Source organism: Protopterus annectens, chromosome 10.part0 (genome assembly GCF_019279795.1).
Source record: "Protopterus annectens isolate FY-2018-M chromosome 10.part0, PAN1.0, whole genome shotgun sequence".
NCBI classification, from domain to species: Eukaryota; Metazoa; Chordata; order Ceratodontiformes; family Protopteridae; genus Protopterus; species Protopterus annectens.
The window spans coordinates 1,446,013,834-1,446,038,097 of NC_056744.1; the positions used below are offsets into that span (position 1 = coordinate 1,446,013,834).

General features: G+C 43.4%; 1 protein-coding gene across 3 annotated transcripts in view; it reads right to left on the minus strand.

Annotated features, from left to right (window-relative positions):
- The window catches only part of BTF3L4 (basic transcription factor 3 like 4), a 199,512-nt gene that overhangs the window by 86,719 nt on the left and 88,529 nt on the right, over positions 1–24,264 (minus strand). For all 3 annotated transcript variants that reach the window (XM_044086070.1, XM_044086069.1, XM_044086071.1), the window contains exon 5: positions 13,572–13,628. In XM_044086070.1, coding sequence (XP_043942005.1) covers positions 13,572–13,628 — 57 coding nt within the window. The remainder of the gene's footprint in view (positions 1–13,571; positions 13,629–24,264) is intronic.

Consider the following 24,264-nt stretch of genomic DNA (forward strand, 5'->3'; position numbering starts at 1 on the left):
AGGGGGTAGGATTTTTGGCTGTAGAGGCCTTTACACCTTTGGGGCCCTGTGAGATAGTTTCAGGATCAGCAGCAGGATTTTTGAATAAAAATTTGTGGGAGTCAGGAACCCTGTAACATCGGTCTGGCTTACTAGGAGGCAGAAGTAGGGAATCAGGAGCCATGCTCAATTCCGAAAACACAGTCTAATACAGGAGGTATAGCCAAAGGCCTATGCTGAGGAAGAATGATAAAATCCCCAAGCCTCCTTTTTGATTCAGAGAAATTCTGATCTTCCAATGAAAATGTTCCCTTAAAGTATGCAAGGTTTTGCCAAAAGAATAATCCCCAGGAGGAGATGCAGATGTGATAGAATCCTCTGCATCTGAATCCTCATAGGGTGGTACAGAAAAATCCTGATTAGAAAAATAGAAACCTGATCTGAAGATTCATAATCCGTGTCTTGCCTAGGCCTCTTATGGGGGGTGGGAACCCCTGATCTGAAGATTCATAATCAGTGTCTTGCTTAGGCCTCTTATGGGGGGTGGGAACCCCTGATCAATGTAATTAAGTCCTCAGCCATTTTGATAATCTGTTTTTTAGGCATAGAGGCTTGAGTACGTGGCTCATGCATAGTTTTTTTAGACTTGTTTTTGAAGCTGGCTTCAGTTTTATATAGAAATGTTGAGGCCTGAAAACATCCTCAGAAGCCGGTGCCTGCTCAGTGTCTCAGGACCCAGAGGGCGACATCCACGCGTTCAATACTCAGAATACCGCGGCATACTGGACTCCGTACAGGTCTCGGCAGAGGCCTGTGACTCAAAAGTAGCGGTATCAGGGGCTGCGAAAGCACCACACTGAGTACCGGTGACTGGCTTAGAAGCTAAAACCTCGGTCGTTTTCTTTGCGTTTTTTGTGAACTCCGGTAGTCTGATTGCTATCAGAGGACATTTCAGGGTAATTAAATCTGTATCCAAAATATTTTGAAGCAAAAATATACAGACACTTAATAGTGCATTGGTTAAATCTAGCACAAAACCTACAGCAAGGCACGTTATGATCTGGGCCTAGGCAAGAATACAGAACAAATGAAAATCCTTGAGGTATTTGCTTCCCACAATTAATGCAATTATTAACTTGTACTGACATCGGTACGGAGCAAGAATGTTTCCCCAACGGGGTACTTAGCTTTAATTGAAGACTTAGGTTCTGAAACTCGAATGCGAAAATTTCAGGAGTTGGCTGACCGGCACTTGCGAACTGCTTCTGTTTGGGCACCGCACGGCAAGAAAATGGGGTCGGCTGCATGTTTTATACCCAGACGACCTGACGTCATGGAAGAGGAGACAGCAACCGACGCAGGGCCCAAGACTTTGATATTCAGGCCGACTGAGGGAAACCTGCCAGCAGATGTAACGACTGCAACAGTGAAACACGAACATCTACTCTAGCATTTGTACTGAAGCAGTGTTTCTCCTCTTAATATAGGCCTTTGTTCCTAACCAGTTGCAATCTTTTTTTTTGGGGGGGGGGGGGTTAAGTTCCAGCTTAATGCTGCTGTGTTTTTTTTGGGGGGGGGGGGGCCGCAGATGGAACAGTGCAGTTTTAAATGCAAATATTAGTTCAGTATAATAACACTGCTTACACAAAAGTTAAGGGAATGGAGCTGTGAGAACCCAGAGTGATTATTGCTACTATACTACAGTATCTTGCCAGGATTCTAACTCCCTGGAAATCAAATCTGCAAAGCTTCCGGATATCTCTTTGCGAACTAAAAATAAAAGCATAAGCAGGTAACCTATTACTGTCTACTTAGCTGGTAAAACAGAAGTGCCCAAAATAGGCACAATGATCTTTAAACGTGCCTTGACAGTTGGGGGTTGACAAAAAGGTACATACTTACCATAACGTTCCACCTGTGTTGTCCATTTTCATTTATCCTTGACATACGGGGTTTGGTTCTGATATTGGAACAGACTGCTGTTACTGCAGCTCGTGCAGGCCAAAAAAAACTTTCAAGCTTCACCTCTACCCACAATCCTAGCCCAGTTACCTCAGATCACATTTACAGATTAGATGTAAAAGTCAGCAGTAAGGAATCCTTAATGGAAACCATCTGCTATGCCTTACTGATTACAATAAATTGTATGTACATTCTCTGTTCCACCAGAGGGTCTTCAAAGATCAGGGGATGGAGGGATCGGAGTAAAGGATATATGAAAAGGAACACCACAGATGGAATATTATGGCAAGTACATAACTTCAGCTGATGTCAATTTTTATTGACAAATGTGGCAGAGTCCCCAAGCCACCTTGGGAGGATTCAGGGAAGGACAGCACCACTGAACCAAAGGATGACCTTCCTCGAGACCAAATCCAATTAGTCATGAGTAATAAGTATGAGGAGAAGCCCAAGTTGCTGCTGCACACATCATCCGCTGAAGCCCCTGACTGGTAAACTGCTGAAGTGGCTACAGACCTTGTAGAATGTGCCTTAACAGGCCTGGGCAAATTTTTGTTACAGATGGATATACAATCCTTGAGCCATACGGCTAAGGTCACCTTGCTGACTGGTTTACCAGACCTGGCATTTGAAAAGGAGACAAAGTTAGTCAGATTATGTCTTTCGTTCTGGGACGATTAAAATGTTTGAACATCTAACGAATGCAAACAGCAGTCACCTTTGTTCATAAAGCTGGGAAAGACTATTGACAAATGGTCTAATATTAAAAACTCTGATACTACCTTGGGTAGAAAACAAGTGGGATTTGTCCATAAGGAAACTCTGTCTTGTGAAAAATCAGATAAGGTGGTCTACCATAAGGCATGAAATTCTGGTAGAGGTTAAGTTTTTCATGACAAACTTTAGATCACAGTCTGAAGATGGTTCAAAAGGGGAATACAAACTATAGATCAGAGTGCAGATGGCGCAAAAGGGGAATGTACAATTGTTTGTAACACTAGATTTAGATCCCAAGGTGGAGGAGGATCCTTAAAAGGTTTCAACAAAAGTATCCCTTTTAAAAAAAGAAAAGTTTGAGACGCAAAGAACCATTTTTCCAAACTCATCATGGAAATTTGAAATTGCTGCTAGTTAAATTCTAACGGTAAATGGGGAAGCCCCTGCATGGAGAAACAAGGTTAATCTAAAATATCAACACATGCAGAAAAAAAAAAAAAAGTCAGTATCCTTTCATGTGCCCAAATGGTAAATCTCATTTACTAGTACAGAGTTTATAGGTGGAAGGCTTATGAGAAAGCCAGAAGAATCGGACGTACAGGTGAAGAAAGGTCAACTTGCCTAGCAATTAATGGAATTGGAGGAATCATGTTGTCAGCTTGAGGTCCAGAATGTCTAGATGAACTAATCCCTCTGGATGGGACAGAAGTTCTGGGTCTAGAGTCCAAAGTCATTAAATCAGATAAGGCCAAAGAAAAGGGAATCATATCTGTCGAGGTCAATAAGGAGCAAAGTAATCCGACTGCTTTCTGTAGGAATTTTGGAATTGGAGGTATCGGGGGGGGGGGGCACATATAGGAGTCCAGGGGGCCCAGTGTGGAGAATAAACCAAGGGTAATGCTGCTCAATGCCAGAAGTCTAAACCTAAAGATGCACGCACTCGAGGCTCTCCTCAGTATGGAGACTATCGATATCTGTGCAGTAACAGAAACCTGTTTCAAGGCTCCCGAGCGCACCCCAGCACTACCAGGCTATACCTCATACCATGCTTTTCAGCCCCAAAACTCAGACCGAACCACAAGAGGAGGGGGAGTATCCATATTCAAAGATACCCATACCTCCAGGCTAGTGGCACTGCACGAAGCATCTGAGACCATCCATGTGCAACTAACAGTGGGCAAAACTGCCTTCCAGTTTGTAGCCTGCTACAGACCACCCTCCCAAACTCAGGAACCCCACTTGGCTTTCCTGAAGACATTGGAGAATATGAAGGTCTCTCCAAACACCATTACATTGGGTGACTAACTACCCAGACTGGGAGCATTACTCAAGCCCCAACACCCTAGCCCAACAGCTCCTAGAATTCAGGAACCCAAACGCTATGGAACTGGTCACCACTCCCACAAGAGGGGAAAACATATTGGACCTGATCATCACCAACATGGGGACTATGTTCCATACCAGAGGTATACCCCTCATTGGTAAGATCCAACCATAAATTAATCACTATTGACATCCATATCCCGTCCCCACCCCAAACAAAAGAAACCACGGTCAAAAACTTCTCAAAAGCAAACTTCCCACTTCTCAAAACAGAGGTGGAATCCTTCAAAGCCCCAGGGCCAGTGGAAAATACGGCCCAAATCGCAGAATCCTTTACAAACGCATTCTATGGATACCTACAGGAATGCATGGATCGTGCTATCCCAAATAAAACCAAGACACACTCCACCAAAGGCAGGAAACCTGCCTGGTGGACCCCAGCCATAAATAAGCTGTACAACAGAAGGAGGAAGCTACTACATGAGAGCGCAAAATCCCTGAAAGGGAAGGCAACTCTGATCAGTACTAGCAAGAAACTACAATCCCTCATAAAATCATCTAAGGCTAGCTTCGAAAGAAAAATTGCACAAGACGCTAAAGATAATCACAAGGCTTTCTTTAGTTTAGTTATGTCAGAAACCTGGGTGGAAACTCCCAGATATACTCTGAGTTAGTGCAAAATGACAAAAAATACAATGAACCCACAGACATTGCCAATACCCTGGCAGACAGGTTCAGTGCAAACTTCTCCCCCCCCAAATGAGCAAATGACTATCCCAACAGAGTGTAGCCTCCCTGACATCGCAGATGCACAGGTGAGAGCTGCCCTCTCCAAAGCAAAAAACACAGCATCAATGGGACCGGACGGTGTCCCGGGCTGCATTTTACACGAGCTCCAAGAAGAACTGAACCCTCACTTAAAATCACTGTTCAGTCTCAGCCTTACAACAGGATATGTACCCAAAGAATGGCGTACAGCAACAGTGGTCCCACTCCATACAGGTGGTGCCACAATGGACCCCGGAAACTATCGCCCTATAAGCCTAACTAGCCTGGTCTGCAAAGCTATGGAGCGTATCATCATGGAACTCAAGACATTGGAAACCTCCAAACACTGGATCCTACCCAATTCGGCTTTAAGGGCAGATCTTGCCTCTTGAACCTGGTCAATTTCTTTGAAACTGTCACCAAGGCCATAGATGATGGGAAGGTAGTCCACACAGCCTACCTTGACCTTGCAGAAGCCTTCGACACAATACCCCACTCGGGCATCATAAATAAGCTCACCAGCTTAAATATCAATGCTTATGTCACAAGATGGGTTGCAAACTGGCTTAGGGATAGAACCCACATGGTCAGAATTGCAGGTGCCATGTCAGAATCTAAACCAGTTACAAGTGACGTCCCACAAGGCTCAGTCCTGGGACCGCTCTTGTTCGGTATATATCTGAGGTACAGGCTAACACAGGAGGACTATGGCTGACAAAGTTTGCAGATGACTGCAAACTGGGGACCATAAATAGACTCGCCGGCTGACACAAGCATCCTCCAAAAAGGTCTCACAGAGACTGATAACTGGTGCCAGAGCCATGGCCTAAAGCTAAATGCCAAAAAATGCATAGTCATCCCCTTTGGGAAAAACAAAGTGCCCACAAATTACCACATAGGTGGTAATCCATTAAGTACGGAAGTAGTAATTAAGGATTTGGGGACCCAAGTAGACTGCAATCTCTCCTTTGACAATCACATTGCCAAAGTGGTTAGAAAGACATTCTATATAGCCCACCTTATCACGAAGGGGTTCACATCTAGATCAAGAGAGGTCATTGTGCCCCTCTACTCAACACTCAGGCCCATAATTTAATGCAATGCCCCATTTGGGATGCACCTTACCAGACACCTGCTACAACTAGAAAGACCTCAAAAGTACCTCACCAAGAGGATCAAGGGACTCAGATGCCCTACACAGTTAGGCTAAAGAAACTCCAGCTCTACTCAGTTGCTTACTGCCTACTCAGAGGCGATCTGTGCCTGATGTATAAAGCAATGTCCAACCCAGAATTAATGGACATGCTCCACCTCAAGAAATCCAAATCTATCAGAACTACATGCTCCAGTGACTTTAACCTCAGCACAGAAATAAATAAATAGAACATGCTGGAGGGACAGATTCATACCCCAGAGGCTCCCATCACTCTGAAACAAAATCCCAATCCATGTCAGACAGAGCCCCTCAATGACCCTCTTCAAGAAGAATCTTGACGTTTGGATGGGAGATCATAAATTTACCCCTGGGATCTCTTCTGTGTCACTGCTAGACAGAGGCACGGTAAACTAACTTTAAATAGGCTATCTTCTGTGACCTACTATACAGAGGCAGTCACCTAATCTAAAAAGGGTGGCGAAAGACACACTCTGGCTAGGCTTGTAAATGCCCTAGGGCAGATAGCTTCATAGGTTGATACTAGGCTATGAACAGTATCTCTTAGTGATCAGGGCAAAGTAGTTGCTGCACTTGTTTAGGGGAGAGGCAAACAGGTTGCAGCAAAGCTGGCCCCACTGACAGAAAATCCTTTGTCACGTTTGGATTGAGAGACCACTTGTGAGGCATGAGAATACATCTTCTCAATTAGTCTGCTATCACAGTGGAACTTCCCAGAATGTGCGTTGCTACCAGAAAGTGGTTGGAAGAGATCACCCACTGCCACACGAGTGCTTCTCAACAAATGAGGTACAATTTGGTTCCTCCCAGTTTGCTAATGTACCAAACTAATGACATTGTGTCTGAATCGCAACTGCTCACACAAAAGAGCAGTTTGAAAGGCTTGCAATGCTAAAAGCACCGATCTTAGTTCAAAATCACTGACATGTAAGTTTGCCTTTAAGGGGGGACCAAGTGCCTTGGACAGTCAACTAGAAAATGCCTCCCCCACCTCATCTGGAAGGCATCCATAGTCACCATGGTCTTGGGTTCTGCAAGGACGAAGGAGTGGCCCAGGGGAATTTCTTTGCAATGCATCCAAGCTAGACCTTTTCTGCAATGATTGGTGATCAAAATCTGGTCTGGCAATGGGTTGGCATAGCACAGACCATAGAGATGCCAACAGCCACTGTAGAATTCTCATGCGATATCTTGCTAGGGGAACTAGTTACTGCTGCTGCCATGGAACTTCGAGCCTGTAAAAATTAGATTAGCAATTTTTTTTTTTTTTAAGTCTCATGGCAGCAAAAGATGCTATGGTTGTATTTAGTACTGCCCCTACAAATTCTAAACTTTGAGTTGGAGTCAGTTGAGATTTTTCATGATTTATAGTTACTCCCAAGTATGCCCAGGTCTGAAGAACATAATCCTTTGCTTCTATCAATCAATGCCTGGTCGGAGCATCAATGAGCCAGTCATCCAAGTACAGAAACACCTGGAATCCTTGCAGTCTCAAGTGAGCTGGTACTACTGCCATACATTTGAACACCCTGGGGGCTGTGATGAGACCAAAGGGCAGCTCCATGAATTGGTAATGATTGGTTTCCCAGCTGGAAGTGAAGAGCTTTCTGAAGCATTTGTCCATTTTTATGTGGTTATATGCATCCTGAATATCAAAAAGCACATCCAGTCACCCTTGGATGTACCATGACCATCCGTAAATTTGTTTGTCGAACTAATTTGTTCAATATACCGAGATCCAGAATTGGTCTCAAGCCCAGTCTTTTTTTTGGTGCCAAAAAAAAAAAAAAAAAAAACACCGCCTCGAGCAAATTCCGGATCCTGTGGTCTGGTGGGACTTCCTGGTTGACTTCTCTAGCAGTTTTTGAATTTCTAGGATTCCTGGTTCCCTCTGATTGGGTGGAACATTGGGGATTTTTATTTTTTTTGCATATTGGGGGGGGGGGGGGATAAAAGGAAAGGGGTATGCTACCACCGCTGGAAATAATCCTCTGCATCCAATAATCCAGAGGAAGACAATCGGGCCTACTTTCAGGAACGCTGAAAGGGCTTACCCAGGAAGCCATGGTTCTGTGGACCACCTCTGCTACGTGGATGGCATCTAGTTCCCCCCCACTGTCCCTGGCAAAACTGACTCCACGGGTCCTGGAAAGGCCCATGGGACCTTTGAACCACATCCTTCCACCACTCCTATGACTCCTAGAAAGATCTTTAGGGAGTGGAAAAATGTACGCCCAGAGCATAAAGGGTCTTACCATCCTTCTCACATCTGGACAATGTGTCTAAAACGTTTGGGCCAAAGAGAGGATCCGTCAAAGGGTGCACTGACAAAAGATGACAAATAGCTCCGCAAAATCAGATGCATCCACATTTGCCTCCTTATGGCTATGCCTGAACCCGCCTCTCTGGTGGTCCCTTCAGCTGCATGCACAATGAGCCTTGTGGAGGAGACTACAGGGTAGCAAACTTGAAAGCAACTTGCTTTTGGCCTCTTCACTAACAGCTCCTGCCAAGGTATCCCAACAGTGCCTTGATCAGATCTCTTTGAAGCCAGGTAAAATGTGCCAAGAAATTCAAAGAAAGCTTAGGTCAAAGGAGAAAAAAAAAAAAAAAAAAAAAGCAGCTTCCCAAATCTATCCATTGCCCAAGACTTGTGGCACTGCTATGGCCATGGCATCTACAGCTAATCCCCTGGCCCAGAATTGTTTACCCTCGGGGGGCAGATAAGATTGGCCTGGTCTCTTGGGGATGGGTTCAATGGTGTCTGGTGCCTTCCACACCCACTGAGAGATTAACTGAATGAGGCAGTCAGTGGGCAGAGTCACCCAAGAGGTAGACAAGACAGTACCAAAAGCCTGCAGGTACACCAAATTCCTCAGAGGAAGATTTTGGGACTTCCATTTCAAACTTTCTAAGAGGTCTCCAAAGCAGACATCAGAGGTGTACTTGGGGACCCTTCCCCTTCATCAAAATAAGCATCTTCCATGACAGATTCCTGTGGGGAATCTAAGTGTTTCCTCTTGCACTTCGGAGGAACCTCCTCAGGGGACAGTCTGGTGAGGTATTAGAAGATGACAGAATCTGTACAGTATTCTGCATCCGCTACCCCAGTGGAGTGACGGGTCAAATAACAGACCGTGAGGAAGATATATGCTCCAAAGAAGAAAGGACCGACAGTGATTGCAACAGATGAGGCCTTCTCCATTGCCTCAAAAGGATGCCCCCACCCCCCAAAGAGGGAAGGGAGCCCAGAACCGAGTGCGACTGCCTGGGAACAGTGGTCACTCCCAGCTCCGAGACAGCCCCTGAGACAGAAGCCGGAGCTAGATTGAACCATGCAATGGCTCCAAGGTGCAGGGATGGCTCATAAAAAATTGGAATTAACCCCAACTCCAATTTTTATGTGCCATACATCTCTGGATCCGATAGAACTGAAGAACAGAGCAATAACAGGTCCTGAAAGAAGAAAGATCTCCAGAACAGATACCGCTGGCACCAGATGACTCAGAGCTGAAAACTTGTATACCTCTGAGATCAGATCAGAGAAGTAGTGGGGTAAGAGGAGGCCTGGCTCCCTAAAACCATAAGGGTCAAAGCTGGAGTCTCCTGTAAATCCTCTCACCCACAGAATTTTATTCACCAATCTCTCCACTTATACTTCTTCTGGTGAAACGGACGGACATTAGTGTGCGACTTGGGCCTTTGCACAAAAACTTTAGGTAATTCACCCACAAGAGGATCGACTGATGGAGTAAATTGTCCTAAGCAAAACTTCTTTCCATACCTTATCAATACTCTGTGCCGATGTAGTTTGTATTGAAGAAGCAATACTTCTAGCAGACTGAATTTGTTGGCGTACCGAAGACTTCTGCATAAAGGCTTTAGAATCAATCAGCAGTGTGAGCTGATGATTTTTCCAGTACCTATGCCTTAGACGTGGTATCCATCGGATCCAAAGGAATTTTAAGAACAGAGGATCTAGGTTTTTTGTATGTTGGTGGTGAAGGGGATGATGGCACCAACAAACTTCCCTTTTTAGCCTTCGCCAAGAAGGATGAGGAAGAGGGCGAAGAAACATCAGTTTTGCTTTTGTCATGAGCAGATATGGCTTCTCCAATGGCGGAAAAAAATCAGACCTTTTAGGATTAGTTTAATTTTTCCTTTCAACAAGGGCCCTATGACTAAAGCCATGACAAACACTGCAATCTTCTTGTAAATTAACAGAACCCAAACAATATATGCACAACAGGTGAAAATCAAAGTGAAAGGAATCTTAATGGTCGCATTTCTGGCATTTCTTGAAGCCAGAGGGACCCTTAGGTTTTTCAGCCATAACAAAAAAGGCTGGTAAAAAGCACACTACACTTGTATCAAAAAGGAGAGGACAGAACACACACAATATTAGATAGGAAAGTTTTTTTTTTTTTTTTAAACGAAGGAAAGAAAGGCAAGTGTGAAAGGGACTAAAATGATAGTACAAGGTACACAAGTGTACAGAAAGGGGGCCATCAATCATGATTAGTGTACACTAAAGTGTACGGAAAAGTGAGAGATACAAACACTTCTAAAAACAGTTATACTAGAATATTCAGAGAAAGATGCATGTTTTATAAGACAATATCAGCAAAGAGAGAAATCTGAAAAAAAAACACAGAAAATTTTACTTTGCTCAAGACTCGTGGGGAACATGGCCGTCTAGAAAAGCGGCAAACGAGATCCGAGGCAACTGGGAGAGAAAGACTGTGGGTAGAGGTGAAGCTTGAGTTTTTGGCCTGCACGAGCAGTAGTAACGGCAGTCAGTTCAGATATCGGACCCAAATCCATATGTCAAAGATAAAATGAAAACTTATCAGATTGATCCTTAAATGTGTCTTTACACTCTGGGGTAGGGAGGGCTGTTTCATGCATTCTACATCTTGAAAATACGCTTCTAAAGCGGCTAAAAAACAGAAACCTAGACATCGATAAGAAATGCTGGCACTTCAGCATGGGGTAAAACAAACCACATCAATCGAGTATTACAGCACATCCACATTAGGTGTGCAAATAACTTCACATGGCCACCCTCCCAACTTGACTAATGAAAATCCACTTCATTTTACAACAGTAGTTGGCAGACTTCTCAAACACTAGCACTGAACAAAAAGTGAACATGTGTGTAATAACACTATACAGTGTAAACAGCTGAAGTTGCAGAACTGTAAATATGTGCACAAGGACTAAAAACTACCATAATTAAAGACTTTGTTTAAAATTAAGTGGATTTTCATTAGTCAAGACAGTACCAACCCGTATGTAAAATGCTCAAGAAACAGAAGCATTCTTCTGCACCAGAAATCTACACATGCCATGCCCTGCTGTGTTCCCAATATGGACACTCGGCACAAATTAAATGCTCTCCTCCAGATGAACCAAAGCTCCTATTTCTTGCAGCATGCTTGCAAAAGTTTGTAACCTTAACCCTGTACAGGGAGGTTAGAGTAGGAAGTATGAAATACTTAACGAGTTACTCTGAAGCGCACCGCATTCTGTACACTAATTTCACACTATCTGCATTTTTCAGAGAGTTTTTCTCATATGCTTTAGCTTCCAAGTCTTCTGGATGTAAATGTACTTCCATTAAATGGGCAAAACTGAGGACAATATCCTTTAAACACCCCCATCCCCCAACAGAAGACACCAGACATTTGTTTTGCTACAAGGAAGGTGAATGGAAGAGTGTGTGCGCTGACTATGAAGTTGTTTAAAGAAATTTACACCACAGCTGCACATTAAATGCAACATGGACAATGAATGACTTTTCTACAAGCACTGCATTTGCTCTTCCTTCAGTCATCAATTTTAAATGCACAAAAACTACTTTACACAGCCAAAACTTACATTCTCTATATGCTGCTCAAATGTAATCACGACCACAAAAAAAATCAGACTCATAAGTATATTTTTTAACCAGATTATAAAAGAATGTGCTTGGTAGCAAGTTCACTCCTACCCAATCTTCTTTACAGCCACACCTTTATTAAACTTCAAGCTTCCAAAATCTAGAGAGTTAAAAAACGTAACTGCCATGCTTCCATACCTCCCCACATACCATACAACACAACACTTACACCCCTTAAGCATACAAAAGATTTTAGTCGCAAAACCTTGGCCTTTATCTCGGAAGATGTAATAAAATTCAACCAGTACAGTGATGCTTAGCTCATCTTTTCACATCTCAAAATAAGGAGCACATAGTCCTAAACTGCCTCTGATTTTCAGGGATGCCCCTTTCAATTTTTACACGTTTGTAAAATCTGACTGTGGAAAAAACAGTGAGACATGAAGTGACTAATATCTGTAACTACATTTAGACAGTGTATTCTTCAGAAAAATGCTTGTTAATACAAACTATTTGATTCCAATAGCCTTATTTTTAATTTTACAAGGTAAACTTACAATGTACCAGTGTGATCAGCGAGTACCATCTGGGTTAGTGACTTTCTCAGAGATTCATGGAAGGAAATAGAATCAAATTTGTACAGGAAGCTGCTTGTTAAAAATTTAGAGCCTTAAACCTCTATACCTGTCAGACCACCTAAGTGAAGAATTATAATAAAATTTGGCTTACATTCTGGACTTCAACCTTTTCACTTAAAAGTGAGATGCTTTGTCAAACACCCTATCTACCCACATTTTTAACCAATAGATATACCTAAAGTAGTCACACTTCCAGTGAACATGAACCTGCTCCTATGGTTATAAACATATCCAGCCTTTCACACTTCTACACCATCTAAACAAAAGCATCTTTGCAAAACCCTTCACCTATATTAACCATTCCAGCAATAGTTCTAATTTTGCATTCCCCATTCAATTAGCTTATCAAAATTTTATAAGAAAGTTTTTCAATGCATAAAGCTACACAAAGCCCTTAATGTAAACATGACCTTGCTTATGTGGTACTATCAAACATAGTATTTTTATTATTACAACAACACGGTTACTATCAAACATTACTCTCCTGTAGGAAGTCACCGATAAAAGCATCCCTCCTGTTCTTTACCAATGAAGAGAAAGAAAATGCAAAGTAGAACTCTACGTTAAGATTTACTCAGCAACTCCAAACAGAAGCTGGCAATCTAGATTAAAGACTGGACATGGCTCACACAGAGAAGGACAGAGCCTGGTATCACACCTACCCTCTTGGGAAGAAGGGCAGAATGCTTCTATAGATGTTCCTACTCTCAGGTGGATGAATAACTTAAACATAAGATCACGGAGGAGCTGTGTGTTCCCAAAAACAAGACAGGTTTGACCTCAGAAACAGCTACAATTACACCTCTTAAGGAGACGAAAAAAAGGGTCTATTTGAATATCTGCAGCATGGCAACCCCAACCCATACCACCAGGTCCAGCAGTTGTGCTGAGACGTAGTCACCCTAGGATCAGGGCAGAGCTAGGACCACAACATTAAGGTTTTGTGAACTACGCTCAGTCTCTATGCCACGTACTAGAACGTATACATTTTTAATACAAGTACATACCTTCAAGCTACTGATTATTCTAAGCAGTTTCAACATGTGAAGTATTAAGTAAAAGTACAAATGACAAATCATACAATCATACAATTTAAATCATAACAGGAGTCCAGTAGAAAATTACTTACCTGGCACAGTGTCATCTTCATCAATGTCTTCCGGTTTAGGTACCTTGCTGTCTAAAACTGTTGAGAAATGAAATGCCATTTGTTACAACAGAACAAGCTTTCTGCAAAACAATTACAATAATCACCCCAATTATATGTACAATAATCAGCAGACTTGGTCTGTCCTGTCTACAGTACCAAAGAGCAATGCATGCAGACGCTGCACAAACCTCCAACCAGTCACATGCTTGTCTAGCAAACCAGAACTCCGTATTGGATGAACTGCTAAATCAAAACAATTTGAGAAGGGGAGAGAGAAAGTACAGTTGTGTACACTTAGATAAATGTAGATGTTACAGTGTATTCATTGTTAGAGTCATCACATTTGGGTTATCCTGCCAGGGGTAACCTTTAGTCAGCCCAAATACCAGAGGCTTAGTATTTCTGCATCTGTTGCTGTTGCTCCAGGACTGACGTCAGGTAGTCAGTGGTATAAAAATCAGGCAGCCGACGCCATTACATCAGTTTCTTGCCCCAACTGTCAGGAGCCCCCAAATAGGGAGCTAGGTTATGGTGGAAGAGCACCACCAGTAGAAAGTAAATACCAAAAACTCCCTGTAAGGAGAGAGGGGGAGAGAGAGAGAGAGAGACTAGGGGGATTTGGGGGGGACGGGACGGACTGACCAGGACTGCAACAGTGAATACACTCTGAACATCTACACTCTGAACATCTACATTTATGTAGAGTACACAACTATACTATGTTCTTAGTGTTTCACTGTTGGTCATCACATTTGGGTCTATTTCTAAAGCTGAAGAAAAGGGTAGAGGCAGTCAAGAAGACTGGGGGGCTGGCTAGGATGCCCTACAAGAATGCGGTGGTAAAGCCTGCCCTGGATTTGGCGAAGATAGGCAGCTGGTAATGCTTGCTGAAGGTATGAATAGAAGTCCATGTTGCAGCCTCCAGGATGTCCTTGGTGTCCTTGGTGGGAACCACTAGAGAAAAGCTGCAGAGGTAGAGGATGCCCTGGTGTAATGAGTTCACACCCCCTTTGGGGGGTGTTTCCTGTGCCGTTTGTAGCAGAAATTGATGCAGTGTACTATCCATTTGGAGATTGTTTGGATATGGCCTTGCCCTCTGCCCCTGCTGCGAAGCAACTGGCCAGTTTTGCCAAAAGATTTAGTCCTATCCAGATATAATCTGGACCGTCTGTGCACATCTAGTGTGCAGAATCCTTTCCCCTTTAGGGAAAAAAGTGGGCAAATGAATGGATCGGTTGAAAGCCACACTGGACACTTTAGGCATGAAGGATGGGTTAGCCCTAAGGGAGACCCCATCAGCATGGAAAATGATGGGCTCTACAGCCATGAGTGCTTGTAGCTCTGAAATTCTTCTAGCTGAAGTGATGGCCAGAAGCAAGGCCGTTTTCCAAGAGGAATTTTAATTCTGCTGAAGCTGCAGGTTCAAAAAGAGGGTAGGGTGAGCTTTTCCAGCACAAAGTTAAGGTCCCAAGCTGGGGTAGGAGCTCTTCCGGGTGGCAAGTTGTTAACCCCTCTTAGGAACCGTTTGAGAAGGTGTTAGAAGAGCGGTGGCTCTGTGCTGTAATGAGCAGATATGGCAGAGGCATAATAGAAGAGAAGGATAGACCACCTGTGTAGTAGGTCTGCTAGGTAATCCAGGATGAGATGTAGGGAGGGCTGTGCTGCTTCGGCTCCCTTAGCCTGGATCCAGGTGCAAAACTTTCCACTTGTCAGCATAGGATTTTCTAGCGCGGGGGCATCTGGTCTCACATATAAAACATCCAGGACTGGTTTGCTTAGGCTAGCAGCTTGAGGAGACGTCAGGGAATAAGCCAGGTTGAGGGTCTGCAATTGGGGATGCACGAATACTCCATTTTTCTGGGTTGTGACCTAAGGTAGGTGCCATGGTGACAGGCTGCGCAGCAGTGGGTACAAGTGCTGCCATGGCCATTCTGGGGCAAACAGAACTGTCCTCTGTTTTTCCTCCCTTATTTTGAGCAGTACCCCTTGAAATGAGTGGTAGAGGGGAAAATGCATAGACAGAGGTTTACCGACTGGAAGGACAGAGCATCCACTTTCCAGGCCTTGCTGTGAGGTTCCCTGGTACAGAATTTGCTGAGCTGGTGATTGGAGTGGGAGGCAGAGAGATCCACCTTCAGGGTGTCCCATTCCTGGGTTACAAGGGTGAAGGTTTCTTGGTCTAGCAGGTTTCTACTCAAGTTGTCTGCCAGAGAGTTTAGGGAGCCTGGCAGGAATTGTGCTAGCAGGTGTAGTTGCAGGGCTGAGGCAGTGTGTCAAAGGGTCACGGCGAGCCTTCAGTGAGGATAAGAGTGCATTCCTCCCCGCTTGTTGATACACCACATCACTGTGGTGTTATGTTTTGATCAGTAGAGGCCCCAGGGAGTAGGGGATCTGAAAGTTGTCAGGGCATGCTGAACCGCTAGCATATTTTGATTTGTGTAGATGTATTTGATTTGGGCTCCAATGCCCCTGAATGCACCTGCCATCCAGGTGTGCACCCCAGGCATATAGTCTGATGCATCTGTGGTGAAGGTTTGGGCGGCATTGGGTTGTGAGAAGCGAAGTTGTTGTGGTTGCATGCTGCTGCCCACAAGAAAGTCTTTCCTTACACAAGCTATCATTGGTATAATGGTTTCCAGGTCTTGAGTGTGTTGACACCAAAGGCTTTTTAGGTACCATTGTAGTTTCCTCATATGCAGTCTGGCATATGGAATGAGTAGAATATAGGCCATGAACCCTAGAGCTTGCAGGATTTTCCTTGCGGATAACTGGGTTCTGGTGGCTAGCTGAGAGAAGTAGCCTGTCAGGTAGGCTTGTTTTTCTGGAGTAAGCAATGCCATCTGGAAATGCAGTGTCCAGGCTTGCTCCCAGGAATATAATTTTTGTGTGGGTACTAGTTTTGATTTCTTTCTGTTGACAGTATACCGCAGGGAGGTCAGTAGGTCCTTTACAAGGGTCCAGTGCAGTAACAGGTTTTCCCGACTGTCTGCCTGAAATCAGGCAATCGTCTAAGTAGGGATAAATCTGAATATTTGTCTGCAAAAAGCAAGGTCAGGAGCCAGGCATTTTGTGAAAACTCTGGGAGCAGTGGATAAGCCAAAGGGAAGCGCAGAGAACTGAAAGTGCACAGATCCTGCCCTGAAAACGCAGACATTTCCTACAAGATTCCCTGATCGGGATGTGCAGGCAGGTCTCAGGTCTAGGGCTGGTCAAACTGGGAATTTCAGTTAGCCATATGGAGTGCAAAAAGTCTACAACTACACAAGTGCTACATAAAACAAAAAATAATCATAGGCCAGGCACTGGGCCAGTAATCAAGGAGCCTCAACCCTTCCCACTGGCACCAGTGGGGGACATTCACTGGGAGGACGACAGGTACACACAGCATCTCCAGAAGCAGCTCTGTGCATCAAGCACAATTTCCCTTAAGAGCAGTCAGTCAGTCAGTCCGGGGCAGTTTTCCCCCTCTTTCGCCAGATCCCCAACAAAACACCCCACTGACAGAGCTAGAAAGATCTCAGCAGAGTTTCCAAGACAAGACCTCCAGCACCCTCTCGGTCCAACCAATAAGCATTTCTGCCCAAGTAGGTCACACACACAACCTGGGAAAGGCTAGCACAAGTTTACTAGCTATGCCCCCTTCTGCTTAGACTAGAACGTAGTTACGACTACCAGACACTCCTGTCAGCTACCTTAATACTCAAGGGTACTCAATACACTGAGTGAAATTACTACTAATACAAATGGTAGTTTGACTAAGAGCAATGTCAACAAGTGTGGCCCACAGTGTCACAAAATAAATAGGCAACTTATTTCTCTACAAAGATCAGCCACAATGAAAGGTTTAAATATATTTAATAAAACAAGAAAATACTCATACATTCAGTGAGTTCAAATCACAAGAAATATTTAAAGCATTTAAGGACAGGCTCAAAAAAAAAATATCTAAACTAAGCTTTACTATATTCCTGACTGAATCTAAGAATTATACTATTCCCTATTTACTTAATACAGCAAGGCAGATTTGGTGAATGGTCACCAATTGTTGTCAGGCCCAAGACAGACTACAGAATGCTCTCACTAAGACTTCTCAAAACAATATCCAAAATATTTCTGGGATAGCTTACAGAATTACAACAAAAGGGCTATTGCTCAGATCTGTGGCAGGTGCTGGAAGTCAGTTTCATTCCTCTATGCTTCCAGAGTAGTAATTAGTTCACCCCAAAGACCATACAGAACGCTTCCTAGTATAGACAGTCTTTGGCTGCACTGAAACCTATGAGATAGCATCTTTATGGCCTACCCACTGAAGTGATTTAATTTCAGATATATTTTAAAAGTTTGCTACACTGAGGTTAACTTTCCAGTTTCCTCTGTTAAAATGTATACGTTTAAACTGTTACAACAGTGCATGTACATTTCTGTTCTCTGCAGTAGGGCACACTGTGGATAAATTTCAAACAACCACTTTACAAACATCTTTTTAACACAAACCTCTATACAAATCGGTTTGATAAACACATGGCATAGAGTTCTAATACATTTGTACCACAAGCATCTTGTATAAATCAGTTTGAGATTCACAAATGCCATAGATTTGCAAAATACCAGCTAGCTGTGCTGGCAGTACCTCCTATTGTCACAGGCGCTACCAATCCTGCTACTGTGGTAATCGCAACAGACTGGAAGAGTGAAAGGGGTACACTACACAGAAAATCCCACAGGAGCACCTAGGATGATGGCATACTAGGACTAACTTACTACAGTACACAGAAAATAACACCGGAGCACCTAAGTTAATGACATACAAGGGCTAACTTACAAGTCCTTACCTGATCTGGAGCAATTAAGGCTCTACCCTTAAATGGGGTGGAGTGAAACTGGACATTTAGGCTTATAGGAAAAATAGGCATGTGGTTAGAGTAAAAATTTACTAGCTCAGAGCCAGATAGAAAAGGTAAGGAAATAACAGCAGAAAATTCACCTTTTTCCTAGTAGTGATGGCAAGGATGCATCCCTGTCTTGGCAGCTGTTTAGGAAGCCCAAGTATACTACACACAGGGGTGATTATAACCCAATGTACCCCAAACACAGGTAAAACATGCAAGCCAGAAAATGAAGGACAAAAGTAACCATGGATGAGGCTAAATTAAGCATTTTTTTTTTTTTACTACGACACTAATTTCCTGTTACTGGTTTAGAGTGGCATCCAAGTTAGCATGATCAGTTTCACTCTTCTCAAGTCAAAACATCTCAACCTAGAACTGTTTGTACCAGACTGTAAACTAACAGACAACAGTGAATGTCTCTGGAAAATGCAACTGAAACCTTAAATGGGACACCATTCATTAGATTCCTTAAATAAGCATTCAGTACATCGTACTGCAAAGATGTACGACAAACGACAGGCATGTTAAGTTTTTTATTTTTAGCCCTGCTTAAAAGGTGTAAATCTTACAAGGGGACTTCAAAAGCTACATGGATAAAAACTGCATATGTGGGGTGGGATGAGGGAAGACAAGGCACAGCTGTACTTTGCCCTCAGATTAGACCTGACTTAAGGCAAAGCAGACTGAATATATGGAACAAAGTACTACATTTTGCAAACTATTTCATAATCCTACTAAAAAATGGAACACATTGTAAACAGTGCTCTCATAAATAACCCTAAATTCCAGTTGGGGGTTGGCATAGTTGTTAATGTGGTTACCTTCCTGACACAAGGTACACTGTTCGATTCTCATCTTTGGTAGCTGGCAGAGTCTACAAACTTGTCAACTATGAAATGCTTCCAGCTGTACTCCTCTGGGATCTATTTAGTCTGGCAGCTGGCATGAAGGTTAGGGTTGCAAGCTATACTATTTGTGGTGCAGGATCAGATTCCCCAGCCTTCATTTCTCTACTGTGACCTTAAGCAAAGTCACTTGGAGGAAAAAAAAACGCATTGCTCCCAGGTTACCCCCCAAAAGGGACTGTGCCCAGTGGGCCTACTCTGTTAATAAATGGGCATTATTCTCCATCTGCTTTAAAGGCAGGCATGCTGACATCTAAAATTAAAGGATAACTCACACTCAAATTTATGTTTCATCAATAATCCCAGAGTAAAAATAAGCCAAGACATGCAAAAGCAGTGTAGAGAACAAAAGAAATATACAGCAGTCTGTTACTACTGTGCTTACACGGCTGGAAGAATTTTGTTATTCCTGCTTTCTCTTGTTGTACAATTGGCTAAAACAGTGTTGCAATACAGCACCATGGCACTGTCCTAGTTCACCATCTCTGTTGCAGTCTGGTGGGTATATACAGTGCAGGGATATCCCGTTTTACTCAAATAGGTTATGGAGTTAAATGGGTTGCAGACAATATTCTCCTCCAGGCTGCTATATTTACAGCTGCTTTCTTCAAACATCCTTAAAGTTTCACTTAACTAAACTTGCCCAAACTCCTGCAGGAATTTTTACATTTTTTTTTTAAACTGTAGTGCATGCTCCTGGGGTGTGGGTCGCTAACCCTGTATATAGCGTCATCCAAGAATTTGTCTCAGTCATTCGGAAAGAGGCACTACACTACCTTTAAAGGTGGACTCACTACTGATGACCATAGTCTATATCCAAGAATGTAAAAAAAAAAAGTGCGTTCATGCACAACTACACAACAGAATCTTGGTTTCCCATCTCAACATGGTTTTGGACAAAACCACAGCATCACTACAGCCCTACATTTCCCAGAAAATAACAAAACAGAAATTAAGGCAACTCTGCTCAGATGATGGCTATGCTCAACAGTGGCACAGGAAAACTATTTTCTTGGGTGGCAAAAGCCAGGGTACCGTTTTGGCTGGGCATGTATAGGCCCCAGGGCCAATAGCCTAGGTACCTACATATGAACCTATGAGTACTAATGGATGATGATGTGAACCTTACGATAGACTTTGAGGTTGTCAAAAAAGGGAAACGTGGCCTACTGTATCAGCCTTACCTCACATATAGGACTAGGGAAACTTACTTATCCTGCTTTGATCGCTTTAATCTCAATAGGCTAGTGGCCTCCACAGGAAGTTAAGAGGTGGTACTTTTACCATTTTTTACATTTGTTGACCGGGCTAGTCTAACTGGATATATGTCCATTTTCAGTAGAGGCCTGGGGAGAAAAGCTCCAAGCATGAACAGTGACAAAGTTTATATAAAGACATGTAAAATCACATTAGAGGCAGCACTGGTCAAAAGAAAAATTATAATACAATTATAAAACTATAAAAAAAATTATACTAAACAAGAGTAGGCATGAGCAAAACTTGAGAAAAGCCCTTATATTTTATCCTCTTACTATGAAGAAAAAAATAGTAACTAGATTTGGAGGCATAGGTTAGAGGAGTAGGGAAAGGGGTAAGAGTAGAAAGGGGGAAAAAGATATCAGTCTGGGTTAGCACATGGACAAAGCCAATGAGTTTTAAGATGTTCTTAAGATGTTTTTTTAAATAGAGAAGTAGAAGCAAGGGTTGATAATTTAGAAGAAAGCCGATTCCAGTTTTTACCTGCTGTGTTCGAGAAAAGTGAGTGACCAGCTTTGTTGTTAGATTTAATCAAGGAAATTTGGAGCTAATAGCTAGATTTTCATATGGTGTAATCAGATTCGTGAGGATAGGGTGTTGTTGGGGTGGTATAGGATCTTTTAAGTAATTGTTGACAGAGTATATGGTTCTGCAGTTCTAGCCATCCAAGTTGTTTGAGGTTGAGGCAGTGGCGGGTTTTAAAGGGGGGGGGGGGGGGCATGTGATGAATAGTACAGTTTTGTACCTACCATAAATGTAGATGTCCGATCGGTATGCATCTGCAGTCATAACATATGGGTTGTCCTGCCTCAGGCAGCCCTTCGGTCGGCCGGATTCCAAAGTCTGGGTCTGGCCTCTGCTGATGTCGCACCTTCCCCGACGTCAGAGCGCCTGGGGTATAAAAGCATCAGTAGACGCCATTTTCCTCAGTTTTTCTTGCCCCAGATGCCAGGTGCCCTCTATGAAGGCTAAATTTGGATAAATGCTAAAAAATTCCAAACATATTGCAAAAATATATACACACACATATACATACAAATACACCATAACAGATTCCCCCAGCTAGCTAATGGAGGGTAAGCACCCTAGGAATACCACAAAGGGGAAGGAGGGAGGGTAAACCTGACTGCAGATGCATATCTATCGGACATCTACATTTATGGTAGGTACAAAACTGTACTATGTCCTTCAAGGATGTATCTGCAGTCATAACATATGGGTAGAATACCATAGCCAATCTGGGGGTGGAGGTACTAAGAAAAGTATGGTGTAGTTAAGATATCCTGCAGGACTGCTGTAGCAAAACCTGCTCTGGATCTGGAGTATAAAGGTAAATTGTAATGCTTGGCAAATGTACGCACGGAGCTCCATGTAGCAGCTTCTAAAATGTCCTTGGTAGGCACCCCTCTTATGAAGGCTGTAGTGGTGGCTGTGGCTCTCATGGAATGAGGCCTAATGTTTGCAGGAACAGTCTTTCCATGAAAGGAGTAACAAAAACTAATGCAATTTCCTATCCATTTTGAAACTGTCTGTTTGGAAATTGCTTTTCCTTGTACCCCAGCAGCATATGCTACAAACAGTTGGTCAGTCTTTCTGTAACTTTTAGTTCTGTCCAAATAGTAGCGTAATTGTGTATATCCAGAGTGTGTAGAAGTTTCTCCCCTTTATTTTGTGGATTTGGGAAGAATGTAGGCAAGTGAATTGCTTGGTTCAAGGATACCCTAAGATACCACCTTTGGCATAAAAGTAGGATTGGTCCTCAATGAAACTCTGTCTTGATTAAAAATAAGAAATGGCTGCACTGCCAAAGCTTGTAACTCAGATACTCTTCTTGCTGAAGTTATGGCCAGAAGGAATGCAGTTTTCCAAGACAGAAACTGTAGATCCGCCGATGCTGCTGGTTCAAAGGGAGGAAGTGTTAGTTTCTCCAGCACAAAGTTAAGGTCCCAAGTAGGTAAAGGCGGTTTCCTTGGAGGATTGAGGTTTTTGATTCCTCTCAGAAATGGTCTTGAGAGGATGCGAGAAGACAGGTGGATTTACATTGTATTCTGCTGAAATTGCTGAGGCATGTATCTTAATGGAAGAATAAGACAGGCCATTGTGGAACAATTCTGCTAAGTATTCCAGTACATGTGCCATGCTCATCACTGTCACATCTAGGCCTTTTGTTGAGTTCCAAATGAGAAATCTTCTCCATTTTTCCGAGTATGCCTTCCTTGTGGAAGGCCGGCGAGCTTCCATAATAATGTCCTTTACTCTCTCTGGGATAAGCTATTCTGAGGAGGAGTCATGGTATTCTCCAGGCAGTTAGCTGCAAGGTTTTCAGGTTGGGATGCAGGATCTCGAAATTGTTCTGCATCAGAAGAAGTGGCCATAGGGGGAGAGGCCACGGTTTCGTCTGACATGCTCTTCAACAGTGGGTACCAGTGCTGCCTTGGCCAGTCTGGAGCTATCAGAATCACTCTTGGCTGTTCTGCCCTGATCTTCAGTAAAACCTTGGACATTAATGGGAGTGGTGGGAAAGGATAGACTTTGAGCTTTCCAGCTGAAAGAGAGAGAGTCCACCTTCCATGCTTGTGGGTGGTATGTCCTTGAGCAGAATGTCTTCAGTTGATTGTGGGGTGAGGCTAACAGATCTATCTCCGGCCTTCCCCATGATTGTGTTATGAGTAAGATGATGTCTGGGTGCAGCATCCATTCGTGTGCATCCATGGTAGTTCTGCTTAAGCTGTCTGCCAGTGTATTGTCTTTCCCTGGCACGAACTGGGACTGTAGTTGTATATTGAGTTTCAAGCAAAGTTCCCATAGATTCATGACCAGTCTGCATAGAGGGTAGGAATGCGTGCCTCCTTGCTTGTTTATGTACCACATAACTGTGGTGTTGTCTGTCCTTATTAGCAGGTGGCCTTGATGAAGGAAAGGTTTGAAGGCCTCTCGATTGCGTGCATCACTGCCAGCATTTCCTTTTGGTTTATGTGCATGCGCAGCTGTCTTTGAGACCATAGCCCTTGGATACATTTGTCCTCCATGTGTGCTCCCCAACCTCAGTCTGAAGTGTCCATGGTGATGGTTTGGTTTGCTTTTGGTTTGTTGAAAGGCAATCCTCTGTTGGACTGGCAGGCTTGAGCCCACCACAGGAATTCCTTTTGAAGGCAAGGAATGAGTGGGATCAAAGTTTCTAAGCTGTGACTGTACCGAGTCCATACACTCCTTGGGTACCATTGCAATTTTCTCATATGCAGCCTGGCTTGTGGAATCAGAATTATGCAGGATGCAGTGTAACCCCGGGCCTGCAGGATTTTCCTTGCAGTCAGCTGAGTTTGTCTTGTCAGATTCTTGAAGTAGTCCGGAAGTTGTTTTTGTTTTTCTTCTGCGAGAAAGGCCATTTGGGTGGTTGTGTCTAGATCTGCACCCAAAAAGGTTATTCTTTGGGATGGAACAAGTCTTGATTTTTGGATGTTGACTGTGTATCCCAAGGCCTGTAATAGGTGGATGGCATAGTCCAAGTCCTTTAACAGATTTTCCTTGTTGTCCGCTTGTATAAGGCAGTCGTCCAGATATGGGTAGATTTGAATCCCCTGAAGTCTGCAGTGTGCAATTACTGATGCCAGGCATTTCGTG